The 20,483-nt window shown below is 38.6% G+C and overlaps 1 protein-coding gene across 1 annotated transcript in view; it reads left to right on the top strand.

The window, feature by feature from the left end:
- The first annotated feature begins 562 nt into the window (after positions 1-562).
- ecel1.S (endothelin converting enzyme-like 1 S homeolog) overlaps positions 563-20,483 on the top strand; it is a 54,745-nt gene continuing 34,824 nt past the window's right edge. Inside the window, exons 1-2 of the mRNA XM_041564750.1 lie at positions 563-848; positions 10,596-11,518. Coding sequence (XP_041420684.1) covers positions 10,766-11,518 — 753 coding nt within the window. The 5' untranslated portion in view covers positions 563-848; positions 10,596-10,765. The remainder of the gene's footprint in view (positions 849-10,595; positions 11,519-20,483) is intronic.

The raw sequence follows: 20,483 nt of genomic DNA, 5'->3' as shown, positions 1-20,483 counted from the left end.
CCTGTATAGAGACTAACTGAGGCAACTGTCCCTAAGAGCTTGCAGTTGATATCTAGTTTATCCTTTCTGTTCACAGTAGTATTCTTCAATTTTTAACCTGGACAGTCTGTCACTAAGAGCTACACTTCTGTGCATTAATACAAATTGGTCACACTGCTGAATGTAAATAAACACCGTTATTGTATATTATTTTAACGATTAGGCATGCGCTTACAGATTTTAGCCTCTTTCATTATTAATTAGAGCAAACATCACAATCATTTCTGACTCCCACTTCAAAGATCCTCAAGAAAAATCAAGTGGCCAAAATGGAAAGCCTAGAACGTTAGGGACGATTATCTAATTGCTGTGAGACTTAACCGGTTTATCCCTAATGAGATCAGCTTAGCAAAGTGAACAGACACCCCCATCTCTCATGCTGCCCCTATAGTTGATGTCACTGTCCCCAGCAAGACTCCCCTCCTCCCTCTTTCTAAAGTAGTCATTTCATCGAGCTGGGAGATGAGGTAAGGATAAAAGCTCACAACTAGGGATTAGCATAGTGGGAACAATAAGAGTAGAATGCTTCAGATGTGATACAGGCTGCAGGACACTCAGTTATAGGCACTGGCTGTCCCACCCCCTTGTCTATGCCCCTCTCTCTCACACACATCATTCCTCTGATCCCCAGGCTCCTATGCTGCAGCACAGCTCTCAGAGGCAGTGTAGTGCCAGGTACAGCGGGGTCTATGCCCTATGCTGCTTCCCATACACAGCCCAGTCTGCCTGGAACACTAGTGCCGTCCACAAACCTTGTGTTGCATAAACTGTGGCCACCCCTGAGTCTGCTGCCTGTCACCTGGATCTGGGTAAGTATATCCATTCTTCAGTGCACATGGAAAAAAAAGTATATGGGCTCCTCCGATCTGCCATTGGACACAGACAGCATTCTCTGCTAAATTGTTTGTTAAGTTCTGTCTAAGTCTATGTGCTGTTCTGTAGTGATTTTATGCAGTCATTTCTCTTATGTATTACAAGATGTGGATATGATAATACATTTGATTTTGTTATTTGCCATAATGTGTTAGGTATACACAGATTTGTTTTTAACAAAGAATGGTCATTGTCCCCAGGTGCTTGCAGCCAGTTACAATGGCATGATCGCGAGCACAAGGATTATACTGATACCCAACCCAAGTGACTGTTTGAGCTAGAAGCACATCTCCTGGATTTTAGCATATTAGAGATTACTATAACCTGCCGCTCATTCGTGCTCTACTCCCACAGGATTCAACCACCTATTAGCAATCTTGGCATACTTAGCTGCAAACGTGCATTTCTCTCACTGAAGAGGAGTTGAGGCAATTTTTGAGTCTCTAATAGACATGAGAGTAAGTAAATGAAAAAAATGTGCATCTTCTAACTTTTTTCTCCATGGATAAAATAGACAGTTGACGAGCAGATAAGTGGCAGTGATAATAAAGTGTAAAGTTGAATATGTTATCTCTGTTTGTTTGTGAGGAGGCAGACTGATGTTTGTGCATTGATTGGTTAGCCACCTACGTCCCGGTTACGGTACCTGAATTCTTTGTGCTTCATGAGAGGGAAGGGGTTCAGGATTAAAGGGGAAATATACACTACAGTTAAGTATCTCTATTTTCTTTGCAAATATTCAGTAAAAACTATATTATTATTATTATTAATTTTTTTATTATTATTATTATTCTGTTTTTATATTTGCATATTTGTGTTTTATCATAAGTAGGATCACCCATGGTTGCTCTAGCAAGGAAACCCCATCCAGGAGTTTACTGTCCTTTTATAACTAAAAGTGGCAGAATGCTTGCTTAGCTTTACTAAGAAATAACTTTTGACCTATGCATCCCTTACATACAGTGCCTTTGATTCCCTTTAAATACAGTGCCTTTCAAATATTTATTTTCCAAATGCATTATTCCCTTGTAAAGTCCCTTTAAGTCACCTGACATTGTTTTTTTTTACTGATTTAACCCTTTAATCAGAAATACACAAATAGCCAGTGAATAGTTACCCAAAGCTCAGCACAGTTCTCTTTTTTATAAAGGGATATGGGAAGATCCCTAAGCAGTGTTATGTTTTGGGTAAATGGAGCTGTAGGAATACTTCTTTAATATGTGATTCCACTTGTCCTTTAACAATTTCTATGAAACCAAGTACAAGCAAAAGGAATCTGCATTTGCTCCTGTTCAATTCTCAGATAAAAACCCTTTTTGATATTACTGAAATAAGGAGACAGAACATTCACAGTGGAATCGCAGGACTGACACATTTTACTGATACTGATTTATACAGGAAGTCATTCTTCAGTCATACCAAGTATTTTTACTTTCCATTAATCAGCCAGATATATCTGCTTCTAGAGCTTTGCCTTTCTTTCTTTCTACAAGTGTATAAATTGCTACTGTTTCTCTCGCAGGAAATAATAGTTTTTGCTGTCAGCTGGGTAAATGTGTATTTTATGGTTTCTAGGGAAGAATTAAACAAAATAAGGCAGAGTGCTGAATAATTTTATCATTTATCAGACTGTAGCCTAAGTCAAAAAAATCTTTATTTATGCATTATTGTACCTTGAAAATCTCTAAGAAGGGACCTGTGCCTCGAGGACTCGCCCAATCAGGTCACAGACATGGCACAGTACCCAAGAATCTTTCTTAGATGACAAGTTTATTCATTTCTAGAAAAGCAATTTTGGTAAAATGTGGGTAAGGAGTGGCATGCACTGATAGTGGTCAATCCAAATAATTACCCAGAATGGCTTTATTTTGAATAATTCATACAGCATACATGCGGCAGCCACAATCTGGAGTGAACCACTTTAAGTTGTAGCCGTTAAAGTTAATCCTATTAATAGAGTCAAGTAAGTGTTCCCTCCAGCCATTGTGAAATGCCTACTGGACTTGACTCTTGTAGCTCATTCTACTCCATTGATACTCAGACTTCAGTACCCTTAGAATTGGGAGAATTCTGGGAGATTAAATTTCACTACAAATGGAAGACTTGAGGCCATCTGCCCATTTGTTCTGTTACCATGTCTTGCGTCATAAACAGTCAATATTTGTAGATTTTGGAGTGCTCAACCCTTCAAGTAAACCCTGTGCAGGGTATCAGGTGCTTAATCTGGATGACCCTTTCCTGCCCAACAGGTCCAGCATGCAATGTAGAAACAAACCAGCAGCACACTGATGATAGTGAAATGAGTGATTAGTTGTTTATTTTAGCCCATGTACATACAAGGTAAAGGCAACGTTTCGGACCCCACTGGGCCCTTTGTCAAGCCATTGACATTGAGGCTTGACAAAGGGCCCAGCGGGGTCCGAAACATTGCCCTTACCTTGTATGTACATGGGCTAAAATAAACAACTAATCACTCATTTCACTATAATCAGTGTGCTTCTGGTTTTTTTCTACATTGCATTAACAGTAACAGGTACACAACATGGCCTACCATTAATATTGCAACTTGCAGTTGGCAGTCTCCCACCCAGTGGGAATTTTTAGTGTTGTCTGGGTATTATTAGAGTAATGTGTAGCTCTTATAGGAGCCTCTCACAGGAGAGCAGTCTAATTCATTAGGAGACACATGCCCCCAGAGGCACACAAACACTAACAGAAGCCACTCAACCTCTGAGACATGAATTTTTCACTTTTATTGACAATTTTACTGCACCGCAGTTACAGCAGAAGATGAAGTGACCCTCTGAGAAACCCCAATATGTTTATGGTATTACTCCTTTCTTCCTAATTTATGTTGGACTTGTTTATTTGCTTAAAGGAAATCTTTTGCTTGGAGCCTGCCCTCATTTAATGTGATAGATGCTAGTTGTTCTGCCTCTACTTGTTTTTATTGATCTTCTTGTAATATAGAAACAGCAGGAGGACATTTCCAGATGTAAGACAAATAAATAACATACCTTTACCAAACCAAGCAAAGGCTAGACACTTGGCTACATATGGTTATCTGTAACATAAGTAAGCTGGGATTGTGAAGTCTGTAAATTCAAGGACTGTGGGTGGGGTCACAGTATGGAAATTAATAATTTAAACGTCATTATTCAAAACAGAAATATCTCATCTGGGAGTAAATGATTGGACTCTGGCTCAGAAAGGCGGGATCTCTGTGTTGGCTTATTGTGACCTCGGGAAAAGTCATTTAAAGGAGGGATTTCACCTTAAAGATGTTTGTTACTTTTCTTCATTTCTATATCTTTAAATTGAAATCTAATATGCAACATGATTTGCAATGTCATAACTAGTGATGAGCAAATGTATTCACCAGCCATGGATTTGAGGCGAAATTCCGAATTTCAGCATGTCTGAATTTTTTTTCCGTGAAACTGTGGCGAGAATTCGCCATGGAAAAATTTGCTGAGAAAAAATGCCCATAAGAAAAAACGCCCATTGACTCTAATGCATGTGGACAAAAAAGGTGGCATAAGAAAAAATGCCCATTGACTTTAATGCATTTTGAGTGAGAAAAATTGTTGTGTGAGTAAAAATTTACTTCAATGCGGTACGCAAATTTTTCGCCATTTCGCAAATTTTTCGGCTAAGCAAAATGCCGATTTGCTCATCACTACTTATGAAAACAAACTGAATACTTTGAATTTGTAATCTATGTATTCTTTTCAATAAGAAATTTTAAAAATCTCATGTTGAAAAAAAGATTTTAAATTTGGCATAGATGGCACCCAATGGCTTCTAAATGAACTCTGCAGCTTTTAGTGTTTTATTGCAAGTTTTTAAAATTTTTGGCGCTTAATACATTTCTTACATATGAGTTTTCGAAAACATACCTCAAATTCAGGAATTTTAGCTCAAAAAATGTTGATTCACTGCAAAACATGTTGAAACACCACCTCCTTAGTTTGGCACTACAAATCCATCAAAGGAGCATTCTACTCTAAAGCCAAAGCACACAAAACTGCCGTATTCATGAAACAGAATAACTCTTTTGTGAATTTAACATTATTTTAACAACAATTTATCTCTGAAAATAATTACAGGTATGGAACCTGTTATCAAGAATGCTTGGGATCCGGGGTCTTCCGGGTAACAGATCTTTCCCTAATTTGTATCTCTATACTTTAAAATATACTTATCCTAGTTAAGATCAAGTACAAGGTACCGTTTTATTACTACAGAGAAAAAGAAAGTAATTTTTAAAAGTTTGGATTATTTGATTATAATGGAGTCTATATGGGAGATGGTCTTTCCATAATTCAGAGCTTTCTGGATAACGGGTTTGCCGGATAACAGATCCCATACCTGTACTCCGATTTTGAATTTTGTCTGGTGTAAATGAACATTTCACGCAAAGTCAACGCCACCTCGTGAATTCCCCAATCTGTAAACTAAACATTGTAGGATCTCTTGAATTCCCAGGGGTCTACCCATTTTGTGCAGTGATCTTAAACTGCATGGCATTGCCTATACCATGTACCCCTCTAAGCTTTTGCAGCAGCTCCTTGCTGCAAAAAAAATAAATATATATTATCAGGACCGAATTTAAATAACAGGCGCCCCTAGGGCCGCTGCTGTTCATTGCCTGGTCTCCTTCACTTCCTTTGTGCACATTTGCAAATTTTCAGCCATTTAGTCTGGAGTACTGCGGATTGGTGCACAGGAATTTTTATTTATTATTTCTCTTTGTTTGTCATGTTTGCCTTAGCAAAGGCCTAAATAGAGTCAATAAGCAGTGCATAAGAACTTATTAAGGCGGTGGTGGTGGTCTCAACTTTCCTGCTGCAGGAGGGAAGTAGGGTAACCATTTGTATACCAGGCTGCCTGCTGTCACTTTTTTACTGAGCCAAATATTGAGTGAGGTGTAGGAAAATACATGCACTATAACGAAATGTACTTTGATAAGTCTGCTTCTGCATTTCTTGGGTTAAAGTGTATTTTTATTGACCCTTCCAGTGCCATTAATATTCTGATAAACATGCAGCTCTGGTTTCTAGGGAAGGGCTGTGAAGTTATACTGTATCTGTTTGAGTGCCCGAGAATGTTACCTATTTATAGGAGGAACAGAATAAAGTGAAATGATGTGAGCGTGTTATTACTGAAATAAATCAGGGATATGCACATTTCCAAGCAACTCTGTCAGCCTCTTGGTGACCAAATGGCAAAAGGTTTGAAGAACACGCTGAGCTTCTGGGAAAGTATAAACAACGAGAGGGGTCCAGCAATAAATGACCATGAGATTCAGTGCGGTATCACAGTGCCTGGCGGCATAAGTGTTAAATCTGAAGGCAGTGGCTGCTATCATTTTCTTTCTTGCTAAAACCTCCTATGGCTAACAATTCATATTCTGTTTTAGAGATTATCAGCCACATTATTTATTATCCAACCTGCAGCTCTCTTTGCGCTGGTTCAACTAGCAACTCTCAGCATCCCTCAACAGGTTATGATGAAAGTACTCATAGATAAACAGCCACTGTAGGTTGTAGACTGTCCTGGTATAATTCTGCAGGGCACAATACAAATTCTTTAAATAACTGCTTTGAGGTGTAGCCAATGCTATATGCTAATGACAGCTCTGAATCTGAAAAAATAGAACAATGAAGGAAAAATAAAAGGGAAAACATATTCCAAACTATCATCCACTTCATGCATCTGAAAGGCATCCTCAGCCAGCAGTTGACTGGCTTAGGATTTTAGGAGTTGAAGTTTCATCAATGATTAGATGTTTAATTTTGTCAACATGCATACGAGGTCCATGGAACAGAGGCATCTCCTCTGGGGCTGCAGCGAGCAGTGTGCTCCGTCGCAGCCCTTAAGGAGGTTACAGATATTGGTACAGAAAATATACACATAAGAAGTGCTTTATTACGGAAGGCATTTCTCATTATCACACAAAGAGGCAACCATGGTCTTTTCCATTCCTGCCTCATGATGATAACACTCAATGATTTTACAAGCTCTAAATCAATATCTGATACTAAGACTCTCATCCGAGCCAAGACATCAGGGTGATATGAGCAATGCACATAAAGCTGGCTGTGTTCCCACAAGTACGGTAGTTAAATGAGAAATAGCCAACCTACTGCCTGCCAGCATTACCTAACAACAGGAAGCTATTGAGGGATACAGAGAAATGTAGTTTAACAGGAGTCAGCGGGTCATGGGTCGGCTTTCCTGGGTTTATCATCTGACCAAATCAATCCATTTCTGTCAGGGTTTTATGTTCTTAGAAAGCAGCTCCCATTAGTACTCTACACAGCAAGGCGTTCTGGAACTGGAAACTATTTAACATTAATTATATTTGCAAGTGTAACTATCCTACAAAGGAAACATTTTATCTATGTAGTATATGCAGTCAGCAAGGTTTATATGTCTCCATACATGTTCTTTGTGTACCCATGTATTAGAACCTCTCCAAGTTACAATATAAAACCTTTATCAAGAGGACAAAAGATAAACTATGCTCGAAAATTAGAATTTTCACCGTGTAAAGAAACATGAGCTCAAAGCTAGGGCATTACAACCTCAGGATGGTTACAGAGATTTACAGAGAGATCCTTATCAATCATGTACAGTCATTCACCACTTCCCAGCATATAGAAAGTTACATTTGAACAAAGCGTTTAATTCATGTGTGTGTGATGTGAGACTACACCAACGTGTCCAGAAAATGATTTATAGTCTATCCTGTATTTTATTGAAACCTGCAGGCCTCCAGGTATTGTAAAGTGGTTGACAAAGTTTCAATTCAACATCTCTACTGTCCCGGGTTGCCACCTTTGTAATATGTATGTGATCTCTTTTTTTTATTAAATCCATTTCTGACATTTTTTTGTTTTTTTAGATTGTACAGCAGTGGCATTCCCATCTACCTAAAAGCACTTTCTGTCATATTTTTGGTGGTTCCAGCAGCTTAAAATGACATGTTCATATGCCTAAGTGACACTTTAAGCAGTCAGGTTGCTGTATACTCCAACAGGGAATAACAAGGAGCCACCCAACTTCTGGAGCTCATTAAGCACTACACTGCTGCACTGCAGAAATTTCATATCTTTGAAATAACACTTTTTTATTTAAGGAGTCCTGGAATGGCAGCACTGTTGATTTCAGGTCGGTGAGAGGCAGAATAGAATGGCAAATAAATGAAAGACCCAAGAAATGCAGGACAATATGAAAGCCTATATATTACAAAAAGGAGGTTGAATAAAAATGTCAAGTTATTGTGCAGTCTTGGACTGCAAAAAAATCAATACATGTGTTATTTGATTTTCTTGTTGAGAGAAAGTGCAGTGCCCCTTTGTTTGAAAGGTTGTTCTTCTGTAGAAGATATTTACATGTCACTCACCCCTTGTTAATATTTATTGAGATGTTTGGTTGACTTGGTCTGTTGCTGGTATTCTGGGTGTTTTAGTATAACAACTCTTTTAAGGGCCACAGATTGCCAGTTCCTAACTTGTACTTGGAAAAGTCCCTTTCTGTTTTCTGGTGAATATCACTGTAATACAATTACAGGTTTGCTATTGTAACGATATAAGCAGCTGTCTTTTGTACTTAAAGGGATACTGTCATTGGGAAAAAAAATTTTTTCAAAATGAATCAGTTAATAGTGTTGCTCCAGCAGAATTCTGCACTGGAATCCATTTCTCAAAAGAGCAAACAGATTTTTTTATATTCAATTTTGAAATCTGACATGGGGCTAGACATTTTGTCAATTTCCCAGCTGCCCCAAGTCATGTGACTTGTGCTCTGATAAACTTCAATCACTCTTTACTGCTGTACTGCAAGTTGGAGTGATATCACCCCCTCCCTTTTCTCCCCCAGCAGCCAAACAAAAGAACAATGGGAAGGTAACCAGATAACAGCTCCCTAACACAAGATAACAGCTGCCTGGTAGATCTAAGAACAACACTCAATAGTAAAAACCCATGTCCCACTGAGACACATTCAGTTACATTGAGAAGGAAAAACAGCAGCCTGCCAGAAAGCATTTCTCTCCTAAAGTGCAGGCACAAGTCACATGACCAGGGGCAGCTGGGAAATTGACAAAATGTCTAGCCCCATGTCAGATTTCAAAATTGAATATAAAAAAATCTGTTTGCTCTTTTGAGAAATGGATTACAGTGCAGAATTCTGCTGGAGCAGCACTATTAACTGATTCATTTTGAAAAAAATTTTTTCCCCATGACAGTATCCCTTTAACGTTTTATGTAAGCCTGTATCAAGTGCCACACAAGTGATAAAGCAGATAATTAGAATGCAACATCCTGCCTTTCTTATCTCCTGTTCCCAGATTCCCCTTATCATTGCTGATATTATGGGTATAATGCATGTGGCATTCATTTATAAAATCTCTTGAAGAATGGCAGTTCCCAGCAATAACAAAAAAAAGACATTTACAGGAAGAGCGAATTATAGGTTTTTCTCTCACAGTTGCTGTGCTGAGCTCCAGTTTGTAACCATGGGCATTAGATGTGTGTGTGATGAGTGTATGACCTAATTGATCCCATACTTCTCCTTCTGGTACCCATGAGTGTTCAGATCTTGTTTAAGTTTAGTCTCCTTTTATATTGTTGCTTCAAATGTAACTTGTTCTATTTCAATGTGTTTGGCAAGCAACAAAAATATAATGGTCTAAGGGGAATGAATTAGTGAGAAAAACTCAAACCGCACCCGACCCTAAGCGGTGAACACCCAACAGTCCCAGACTGGCAATCTGTGGGTTCTGGCAAATGCCAGAGTGGCTGCTGTACGATGTCATAGAAAGTCACTATTTAGTGGGCTGGTTGAGGGCTGTTTGAACCTCTATGTACTTGCAATGACAGGGCCTATTATGACTCCAAGTCCAGACCTGCCACCCAACCTGTGGCCTGCATCTGGCTTCCCCCCTCTATTCATAGACCTGCGCCAACCAGCCCCACTGATGAAGTCACAAAAGGGGCGGGGCAGGCTCAGTCTATAAAACTAGAAGTTGGCAGTGATGTGACGAGGTATCAGCCCGGCCTGCACATCACTAGAATGAATGCTACATTAGAAGGGATGCACCATATCCACTATTTGACCAAATACCAAATTTTTCATGAAGGATTCGACTGAATCTGAACCAAATACTCCTGTATTAAAAACAATGATGCTTGGAGCACATGGAAATAAAATTGCTTGTTCTTGTGATTTAAAGTCATGTAATGTTAAGGATTCGAATTTGCTTCAGCCAGGCACATGGATTCAGCCAAATCCAAAAATTGCTGAAAAAGACTGAATCCTGCATTGCATGGCTTGTTGCTGCATTGGTGAATTGTGGGCTGTCGGCACAAAGAACTATAAAAAATGCAATAAAAGAGAATTATGTGACTTGATATACAAACACATATAAATACATCAATGTCTATTAATGTGCTAAATTAATTTTAACTAATTGCCATGCTTACATAGTCTAGTATAGCACTGATACACCATGTAGCACTGATGGTACAGTTGGCATATACTTTGTGCAATGGGGTAGATTTAGAGCACTTGGTTAATGGAGTAAAAGTACTATACCTGCACCTAACACACTAGGATGCATCTTGCAGTTGCCACATGCATTTTACAGTTTTATTTTGTCTTATTGTTTTATGTAGGAAAAAAAACCTCATGTTCGTGCTCCAGAGGTTTGTCTTCTACAAGGATGAACTTTCTATCTAATCTGATGTCTCAATGTAATCCCCAGCCTGGTCAGTGGAAAAGTAGTTTGGTTTTGTCACTTCATTTATAGTTACCTGATACTGAAGATAGTATTCATATAAAAGGCATGGAGAAAACATACTCCCTAACTGCTCACTATGATGAGTTCCAGGAGGTCAAGTATGTGAGCAAGTACAATAGCTGCAGTACCCTTTCCAATGGTTTCAACCTCCAAGTCAGCTCCAAAAAGCAGGCAAAGAAGGGAGTCCCACGATGGAGTAGAAGAGAGACATGTTTGTTGTCAGGATTAGTTTTTGCCATGGGTATTTGTGTCATCCTGGGGTGCATGCTAGTGCTGAAGTACCTATCTATGGAACAGGATGGTCAGTGTCTGGAAGGATGCCAGGAGAGGAAAGCCTTCATGAGGGCTTCAAAATTTATTACTAGCAACATAGATCCCACAATATCACCTTGTACTGACTTCTACTCTTTTGCCTGTGGAGGCTGGCTTAGGAGACATGGGATTCCAGAAGACAAGCTTATTTATGGAACCATTGCAGCTATTGGAGAGCAAAATGAAGAGAAGCTAGAACATTTGCTTCTACAGCCAGTGAGAAGGAAACACAAAGGCTCAGCAGAGAGGAAAGTAAAAGAATTTTTCAAATCCTGCATTAATATGAGGGATATTGACCGATTGGGAGCCAGGCCAATGCTACAGGTGATTGAGGACTGTGGAGGTTGGGATCTGCCAGAGGACCCAAAAACCCAGTGGGATTTTGATGAACTTTTGTACAAGACCCAAGGAGTGTACAGTACTGCAGTCTTCTTCTCAATGACTGTCAGCCTAGATGACAAAAATTCCTCCAGATACATCATCAGGGTAAGTGATTCCTGGTGGGTGTACTTATGCTCAGAAACTTGCAGTGGGATGTTGTTAGGGGTTAGGTCAAAATAATATAATGGTTGTGGAAACATATTACTCCTAAACAGAAAAAAGACAACCTTTATTCTCTTTTGAAATAGGAGAAAACAACCTTTTCTGCAGAGTTTTGATGTTACTGAATAATATGGCTCCCACACATCCTCCAGATATAAAATTGCATTTTAAAGCTGTGGCCTGTGCTCCCTTGATAAAAGTCCAGTATGCCTTTCCATTATTACTGGATTATTTTATTATTGAGGGCTCTTCATATAAACTCTCCATCTGAAAGATGGGAAATACTCAACTACCTCTGGAGTGCTGCTGGGTGAGGTCAAAGTGCCAGAGAAATGGATTTATGCACAAATAGGAGCACAATCCTTCAATATGACATCTGTGAAGCAGTGTAGGGCATCTCTGAAACAGATGCTTATTTTAGGCACAGACAGACAAATTAAATCAGTGAGTGGCCTGTGTATACTCATGTGAGATCAAACAATAGGGGGTTACTGCTTATTGGAGATGATATTTAACCACAACAACAACCTAATTTTCAATGATCTTGTATTTTACTCAGATTATGCAGGAAATATTCCTTGGCATTACAGCGAGTTTAGTTAGTAAATAAAAAATATCCGTTTTGGGATATTAAACACTGAAGCTTTTCACCTATTTCCTAGTGTTTTCCATTATTCCAGTATTTCAGAATTGTAGCTGCAAAAGTTTGAGATGGGGCTAGCAAAGTGGCTAATTGTATGTGCTCAGAATTAGAGACTCTGGGTAGCAATCAGTTAATTAACATAGCTGTGTGCCCACTGGATAATATTTTTGGCTGTGGACTGTGTAATTGCAGGGAAATTGTCACCCTGTTTATGCAGGATTTCTCTGAGTGTGCACTACTGCTAAATGCCCAGTCATTTGGGTGCTAATTAACCACCGATAACAATTACAGTTTCCTTTTGTGCAGATTGTTATACAGTAGGTGTAACCATTTCTTGTAATTTGCACAGTGGTTTAACACATGTTCATTCTTGTAACAATTTGACTGTGATTAGATTTCTATTAAATTTCCATGGTCCATATTGTGAACTCTCTATGTTACCCTCCCACTGTGGAAATCCCCCCTCTTACCATTCTCCTTAAAGGGATCCTGTCATCGGAAAACATGTTTTTTTTCAAAACACATCAGTTAATAGTGCTACTCCAGCAGACTTATGCACTGAAATCCATTTCTCAAAAGAGCAATTCAATTTTGAAATCTGACATGGGGCTAGACATTTTGTCAATTTCCCAGCTGCCCCCAGTCATGTGACTTGTGCCTGCACATTAGGAGAGAAATGCTTTCTGGCAGGCTGCTGTTTTTCCTTCTCAATGTAACTGAATGTGTCTCAGTGGGACATGGGTTTTTACTATTGAGTGTTGTTCTTAGATCTACCAGGCAGCTGTTATCTTGTGTTAGGGAGTTGCTATCTGGTTACCTTCCCATTGTTCTTTTGTTTGGCTGCTGGGGGGGGGGGAAAGGGGAGGGGGGTGATATCACTCCAACTTGCAGTACAGCAGTAAAGAGTGATTGAAGTTTATCAGAGCACAAGTCACATGACTTGGGGCAGCTGGGAAATTGACAATATGTCTAGCCCCATGTCAGATTTCAAAATTGAATATGCAGAATTCTGCTGGAGCAGCACTATTAACTGATATATTTTGGGAAAAAAAAGTTTTCCCATGACAGTATCCCTTTAAGCAGTCAGAGCACAGTATTAGCCTTCAATAAGGCAGTGATGCACTCTAAAGTAGACGGTAACTCAAAGCAAAAGGAATAATGTCATTAAAAGTTGGCTTTTATCAAAGAATAAATTGCCCCTTAAAGTAGACCCAACAATTAATTAATTATCACGTTTTTAATAAGGTCTTCCCTGCACTAGATAAATGAAGATAAAACTATACCAACAATCTACAGGCGTTGCAGAAAAAAAAAAACAACCAAGAAAACTCTGGAACAGCACTATTTCTTACCCAAATATCACAACTGATTCTTATAGTGACCACCTATCACAATCCTGCACAAGAATTTGATGAACAGCACCACAGAAGCCAAAAATACATTAAAAATGGTTTATTCCATCGTGGATTATACTCTGGACAATAAACCAAGGAGCCTCAAAAAGGCCAGTTGCTATGTGAAACATCACTTTTTTGTGCAGAGTACAAACCATGATGGAATGAAAGATTTTAACGTATTTTTGGCTTCTGTGGTGCAGTTTGTCAAATTCTTGAATAAGAAACAACTTTTGTAAGGGCCATTTAAGAACAAGGTTCAGGGTGCAAATGCAGAGTTTTTCTTAGAACTCTAGCTTAATAGTGACCCCACAGTGAGTTGCATGCAATGTGTTAAAACTTGCACAAAACTTGCACAAGTTCACTAACGGGATGTAAATTGCAGGCTAACATCTACAGAGTGGGGATTGTATCATTTCATGCTGGCGGTGTTAAAGGAGCATTATCATGTGATTCTTGCCTATTGAAGCAATCCATTGTGGCAACCCTGGTAATACAACTATATTTTGGGTGGTAGAATCTCCAGGGTTCCTCAAAAGGTGCACTTGCAGAAGCAGCAGGATGGATGCAATGGAACATATTATACAGAAGAACAAGGAGCTTGTTCAGATGTTAGTACCTTTAAAGGAAAACTGTTTTTTTAAAATGGCAATTTTCTATTTATGATTACCTATTGGCACATACTACTAAAAAAGTATATTCTTATGAAAATGGTTTATTTACATGAAGCAGGGTTTTACTGTTTTATGCAATGTATTTTTATAGAGACCTACATTGTTTGGGGGTATAGTTTTCCTTTAATGAATGGATTAAAATGGTGCTCATTCATAAACACTGGGCACATTTGCATCTCGGCTGTAACCAGGTCTGGACTGAGAATTAAAATAGGCCCTGGCATTTCAGGTAAACAGAGGCCCAATCAGCCCACATAGAGGCCCAAACAGTCCCCTATCAGCCCACTAAATACTGACTTTCTATGGGATCTTATAGCAGCCCCTCTGGCATTTCCCAGAACTCACAGATTGCCAGTCCAGGCCTGGCTGTAACCCATATCAACCAATCAGTGATAACCTTTTTTCAGCCAGCTGCAGGTTGAGCACTGAAACCAATCACTTGATTTACATCCCAGGAGCAAATATGCCCAGTGGTTATAAATGAGCGCAATATTTGGGTCCATTTTAGTGTGACTGTACTTGTGGCTGAATTTGTAAATGACCCTTCATGTATCCATTCCAACACCAACAGATGCTGCTATCATCTTTTTCTTGGAACTATCGGTGGATGGAGGATGTAGAATATAGGGGTAGGAAACCCCAGTGTAGATTGAGCACTGTGGCAAGAGCACTTTACAAGAAGTTTGATTGGCTATATATATATCCCACCATGGGGTATATTTATCGAAGAGTGAAGTTAATAGTGAAGTTCCACCACTAGAGTGAAATTCCGCCACTTCCCATTAATTTCTATGGGGTTTTTAAAGGCGTATTTATCAAAGGGTGAAATTTCACTTTCACCCATTGATAAATACGCCTTTCAAAATCCCATAGAAATGAATGGAGAGCTGCGGAATTTCACTCTAGTGGCGGAACTTCACTCTTTGATAAATTTACCCCCATGTGTGTATTTATATATATATAATACACAAAAGCCGTGAATATCTTGTAAATTATATCCTTATAAACGGTGAGTAGTGATGTAACTTATAATATCCATATATTTTACAAGAGGGGGTACTTTATTCACTATATAGTCCTCAATGGAAAACAAAAAGTTCAAACAAATCCTGGGTGCCAGTCCGCTAATGTTAACAGTATACAATCCTTCTGGTGACAGCACTCCGAGTAAAGTAAATCCAAAAACAACTGTTTTTGGATTTACTTTACTCGGAGTGCTGTCACCAGAAGAATTATAAATATATATATAAGCCGAAATGGGTGCTGTGCTTGGATTGGGATATGTAGAAATATGGATGTAGCATGCATTCCAAGATAATTTACTGTTTATTAGATAAAAGGCATTGACCAAATGAGTATCCGCACTCCAAGGCTTAATATATCTTTAAGAATAGTGGTGCTCGGTTATAATATATATATACCAAATATCTTCAAACCGGCACACTCTTTGAAAAAAAGTTGTCTTTTTATTATTGCATAGTATCAAGGACCTTTAAGGTTATATTTATGAGGCAGTTTTCACTTTTGGATTAAAAAATACTACAAAAAAAAAGCTTTGCTACCTGAGTCATGTTTGCATATACTGTAAATGTAAGCATCCAGTACATGGAGGCATGTAAGCAAGCGTTCTATTATATTCTGACCGCCAAAGTCACGGTTTCACTTGTGCCTGCAGATTAGATGAACTGATTGATCTGATGAGAAACTGCTCCCACTCATGTCACTAAATATGCACTTTAATAAGGATCCCTGTGCAGACTGAGCTATGGCCATATGGTTTGCTAAATAATTGTAGAAAATTAAAGCTGTTGTTATCTATAAGTAGGATATGTTATCCCTTTTTAAAGATCTTTTGTTTGTATTGCTCCCAGACTGAGAACATCCCCACCCCAGGACCCAGTGTACATTACTGCAGAACGATTTGCCATAAAAGAATAAATGGCACTTTTAAGAACATATGTCTGAGGATAGCGGCCAGTGACTTCTTAGCTATAACATATGTGCCTGTGGGGCAGAGAGCAGTGTGCGTGCATGGCTGTCTGGATAGACTGAATATTTAGCACTAATTGCCTCTTGAAGTAAAAAGCTGCCGTCAGCTATAATGTCCCGTCATTTCCATAGTAAATTATGGGTCTATTAGGGACATGCGATTGGCTCCTCTAGTGCAAATGTATAACAACAATTCCAGATTCAACGCTGACTGTTTCTACCTGGCAACACTTACTTTGGGTAGTGGTGAAGGGAAGTTGTAGGAGCGAAGAAATGGTCAATAATTCATACCCCTGAAAAGTGATTTATTAAAAGCAGTACTGCCTTCACATAAACAACTTTTAATGGTGTTCTTTTATTTTTCTGTTAATAGATCTGTTTTTGTGTATTTATAACAGTGTTTCAGTTTGTCATTTTAATTTGCCTTCTTATCTCTTTCCTGCTCATTGTTATATTTCATATTCTAGTTAGCAGTATAGTTAATAAGCCTTTCAGACAAGTGTGACTTTCAGACATGGCACCTATAGTGATGATTACAGAGTTAATATTGCACATAATGACCTCAATACATATAGATGTACTGTCTAGTTAGGTCCATAAATCTTTGGACAGAGACAACTTTTTTCTAATTTTGGTTCTGTACATTACCCCAATGAATTTTAAATGAAACAACTCAGATGCAGTTGAACTGCTGACTTTCAGCTTTAATTCAGTGGGTTGAACAGAACGATTGCATAAAAATGTGAGGAACTAATTTTAGCCTTTTTTAACACAATCACTTCACTTTAAAGGCTCAAAAGTAATTGGACAAATTAAAAAACTGAAAATAAAATGTTCATTTCTAATACTTGGTTGAAAACCCTTTGCTCATAGACATCACCAGATTCTGGGTTTCTTCCTTTTTAATGCTCTGCCAGGCCTTTACTGCAGCGGCTTTCAGTTGCTGATTGTTTGTGGCCTTTCTGTCAGAAGTTTAGTCTTCAACAAGTGAAATGCAGCTTAATTGTGTTCAGATCAGTTGACTGACTTGGCCATTCAAGAATTTTCCCCTTCTTTGCTTTAATAAACTCCTGGGTTGCTTTGGCTGTATGTTTTGGGTCATTGTCCATCTGTATTATGAAACGCCTCCCAATCAATTTGACTGCATTTAGCTGGATTTGAGCAGACAGTGTCTCTGAACACCTCAGAATTCATTTGGCTGCTTCTGTCCTGTGTCACATCATGGATAAACACTAGTGTCCCAGTGACACTGGCAGCCATGCACGTCCAAGCCATCACACTGCCTCCATCATGGTACATATGATCATACGAATCGATGGAATATCGCATTCGATCGAATTCGATTCAACGTTTTTCCCAAAAAAAAACTTTGATTTTTCAAAGTCCACCAATTGACTCCAGGAGGTCCTCCATAGACTAAAACAGCAATTCGTCAGGTTTTAGATGGCGACTGGTCGAAGTCGAATTTTTAAAGAGACAGTACATGATAAATTTCGATATTTAAACTTTTAAATTTTTTTCAAATTCTAACAAAATTTGGACTATTCCCTAATCAAAGTACACAAAAAAAGCTTGAAATTTGAATTTTTTTCATTTGAAAATTCACCACGACCTTTGATAAATCTGCGCCTTAGTGTTAGAGGAACAGGATGAAAGCTCTGAGCAAGCAAAGAGGCCAATCGAAGCATTCTGGAACTTAGAGAAAACACAGTAAAGTTCAAGGCAGCTTCAACAGAAGCGTCATCTAGAACAGACGGGGGTCTGTCCAGGCAGAGTTCAGGAAAAGTCGGTATACAGGCTTGGGTTTAAATAGCCAAACACGTGCACAAACGTTACTTCTATACGTGCGCTGCTCAATGACGTCACATATGCACGAATGTATAGAAGAAAGTAACATTTGTGCACGTGTTTGGTGTGAACGAACAGACTGCGGGCGTCCCCTTCGCTGCCCCACAAAATGTATGGTAAAGCATTCTACAGAATAATTATAGCACTCTAATAGCACTCTAACTTGCACTATTGTGGCTAATCTATTGGCAATAAACTACCTCATTAGCTTTCCTTCTCCTTTGAATAACTACAAAAAGAAAAAATACGCCATTTTCCAAGCATACCTTTAAATACTGTATTACTCAGACGCAACAGGATTAGGATGTTCTGGGGTTTGTAGCTAACAATTATTAAATTATTGTCCCTGGCACCATCAGTGTCAGTGGGATATTTTTCTTGTACCACTTATACTTTTGAGACATGCTTATTTTTTCTTTGGCATAGTGTTTTTGGGCTGGTGATTTTGAAGGCTTTTTAAAGGAACATTTTAATCTTCTTATAATATCCACAAGAAAGTTGATTTGGGACCCAAATTTTTTTTAACATTTTCAAAAAAATATTATTCTTCTGTGCTTGCTAAATCATGAGAAAAGGGATTTTAAACAGAAATATCAAGGAAAACATATAGAGAGGAAAGGGCAAATAATTTCCAGCTTTTGCTTTTCCACCACCCTTTGAAATAACAAACTTTAGACAGAACAATTACACTGGCCTTTCTGGCGTAGGCTGCTGTAACTAGTTCCCTAGACATTAGCTCTGCCACTGGTTGCAGATAATTAGGAGTAAATGAGCTGAACACTAAATGAACTGAATATGGAGCCTCACAGCTGTTCAGAGATGCAGAAGGGGGAACATAAAGAAGCAAAAGACATGTGGCTGCACCCAATTTCTGAGCAGCTTGCTCTTGCCAACAAGAGATGGGAGCCATGTTTATTTCAAACTTTTGAAATTGGTGCCTGGCACAGAAGGGTAAAATATTAGCCAAATGTTGCAAAGAAGCTGCAGGACTTGCCACATCTGGTGTTAACCAAGCATAGGGGAAAGTAATCTTTGGAAGATACTGTAAAGTCAAATTGTATATATGATATTGCTGCTTATCTGAGCAATACTTAAGGCAATGAGGAGGACAAGCTAGCTAAAAAGTAGTCAGACACACATGGGTGGTTACTACAGTGTTAAGTGTATGGTGCACCATATGGGCAAGTAATGGTCTGCCCATTTACTAACATTAAAGTGCCACTAGTTTGGACATCTGCCCTAAAATAATGTAAAGCAGCATCTAGGACTGCCAGGGGAACAAGGTTATCTGCTTGGCTGGAGCAGGATGCTAATTTGGAACCCTGAAAGCGATGCTTTCCAAATGAAGTGATCACAAACAAGTGATTAACTAAAATAATAATACTGCGGATCTCGGAAAGTGCCCATTAAACACAAATCTAATTAATGAAACACAGAGGCATCCCACTATTGCTGCTTCTGTAGAGTAACGCAGAACACACTGTTTCTAAGAAAGAATTCCTTCGTATTGACATCGTATTCTTTTAAATAAATATTGTAATCTTATAACCAGAAGTCAAGTCCCAGTCTGTCCCTCTCCCAGTGTAAGGAAAATTTACTGTAAAAGGCACTACTTAAAATTCTGCTAAAATATAATGTTAATATAATGTTAGTGGTTCTGGTTGACCCCCTTTTAGGGTCAAAGCTTACCATCACTTATGAAGTAGGAAACACATTTACACTGATGTATTTTGAATCCTGATGCCTTTATGCAAGTTAGAATCATATTGATATTCCTTTTGATGCAACCGTTATAACGCTCATCACTTCTTATTTTTAAAGTAAAATACACTTTGCAGTGTAAAATTTTATTCATCCGGGGGTTGATTTTCATTTGACTACTGTGTGTCTCTGTAGAGATGAGGTTGCACATGCAATTAAATCTACTGTATCAACTCCACATAGCGGACTGGGCATGGACCCTTGAAAATCCCATAAAGTAAATGTATATAACAAAAAGGGGCAACATTACAGATGAAGCACTTTTGGATAAAGTTCTTGTTTTATAAAACTTACCATTCTGTATTTACTGACACCTAAAACAAATGTTTCAGAGGTTTTTTTTTCTGTAAGAGAATATGGTAGCCAATCACTGGCCAGTTTTTGTTTTGTACAGCCACTCAGCCCACCAATCAAAATGTTGGATACTGGGGGAAAAAAGGAAGGAAACACCCTATGGATCATTTACTTCCTGCAAGGCAGTTGGCAAAGTGCAAAAAACACAACCCATCATGCTTTTGCTCTTTGTACCCTGTCCAGTAGGGATGTGCGAATTGTGAAAAATTGCAGTGAAGGCAATGGTTGTTTTTTTATGCAATATG

Source organism: Xenopus laevis, chromosome 5S (genome assembly GCF_017654675.1).
Source record: "Xenopus laevis strain J_2021 chromosome 5S, Xenopus_laevis_v10.1, whole genome shotgun sequence".
NCBI lineage: Eukaryota > Metazoa > Chordata > Amphibia > Anura > Pipidae > Xenopus > Xenopus laevis.
The sequence above is the reverse complement of the archived record's forward strand: the minus strand, read 5'-3'. Positions and strand labels throughout refer to the sequence as shown.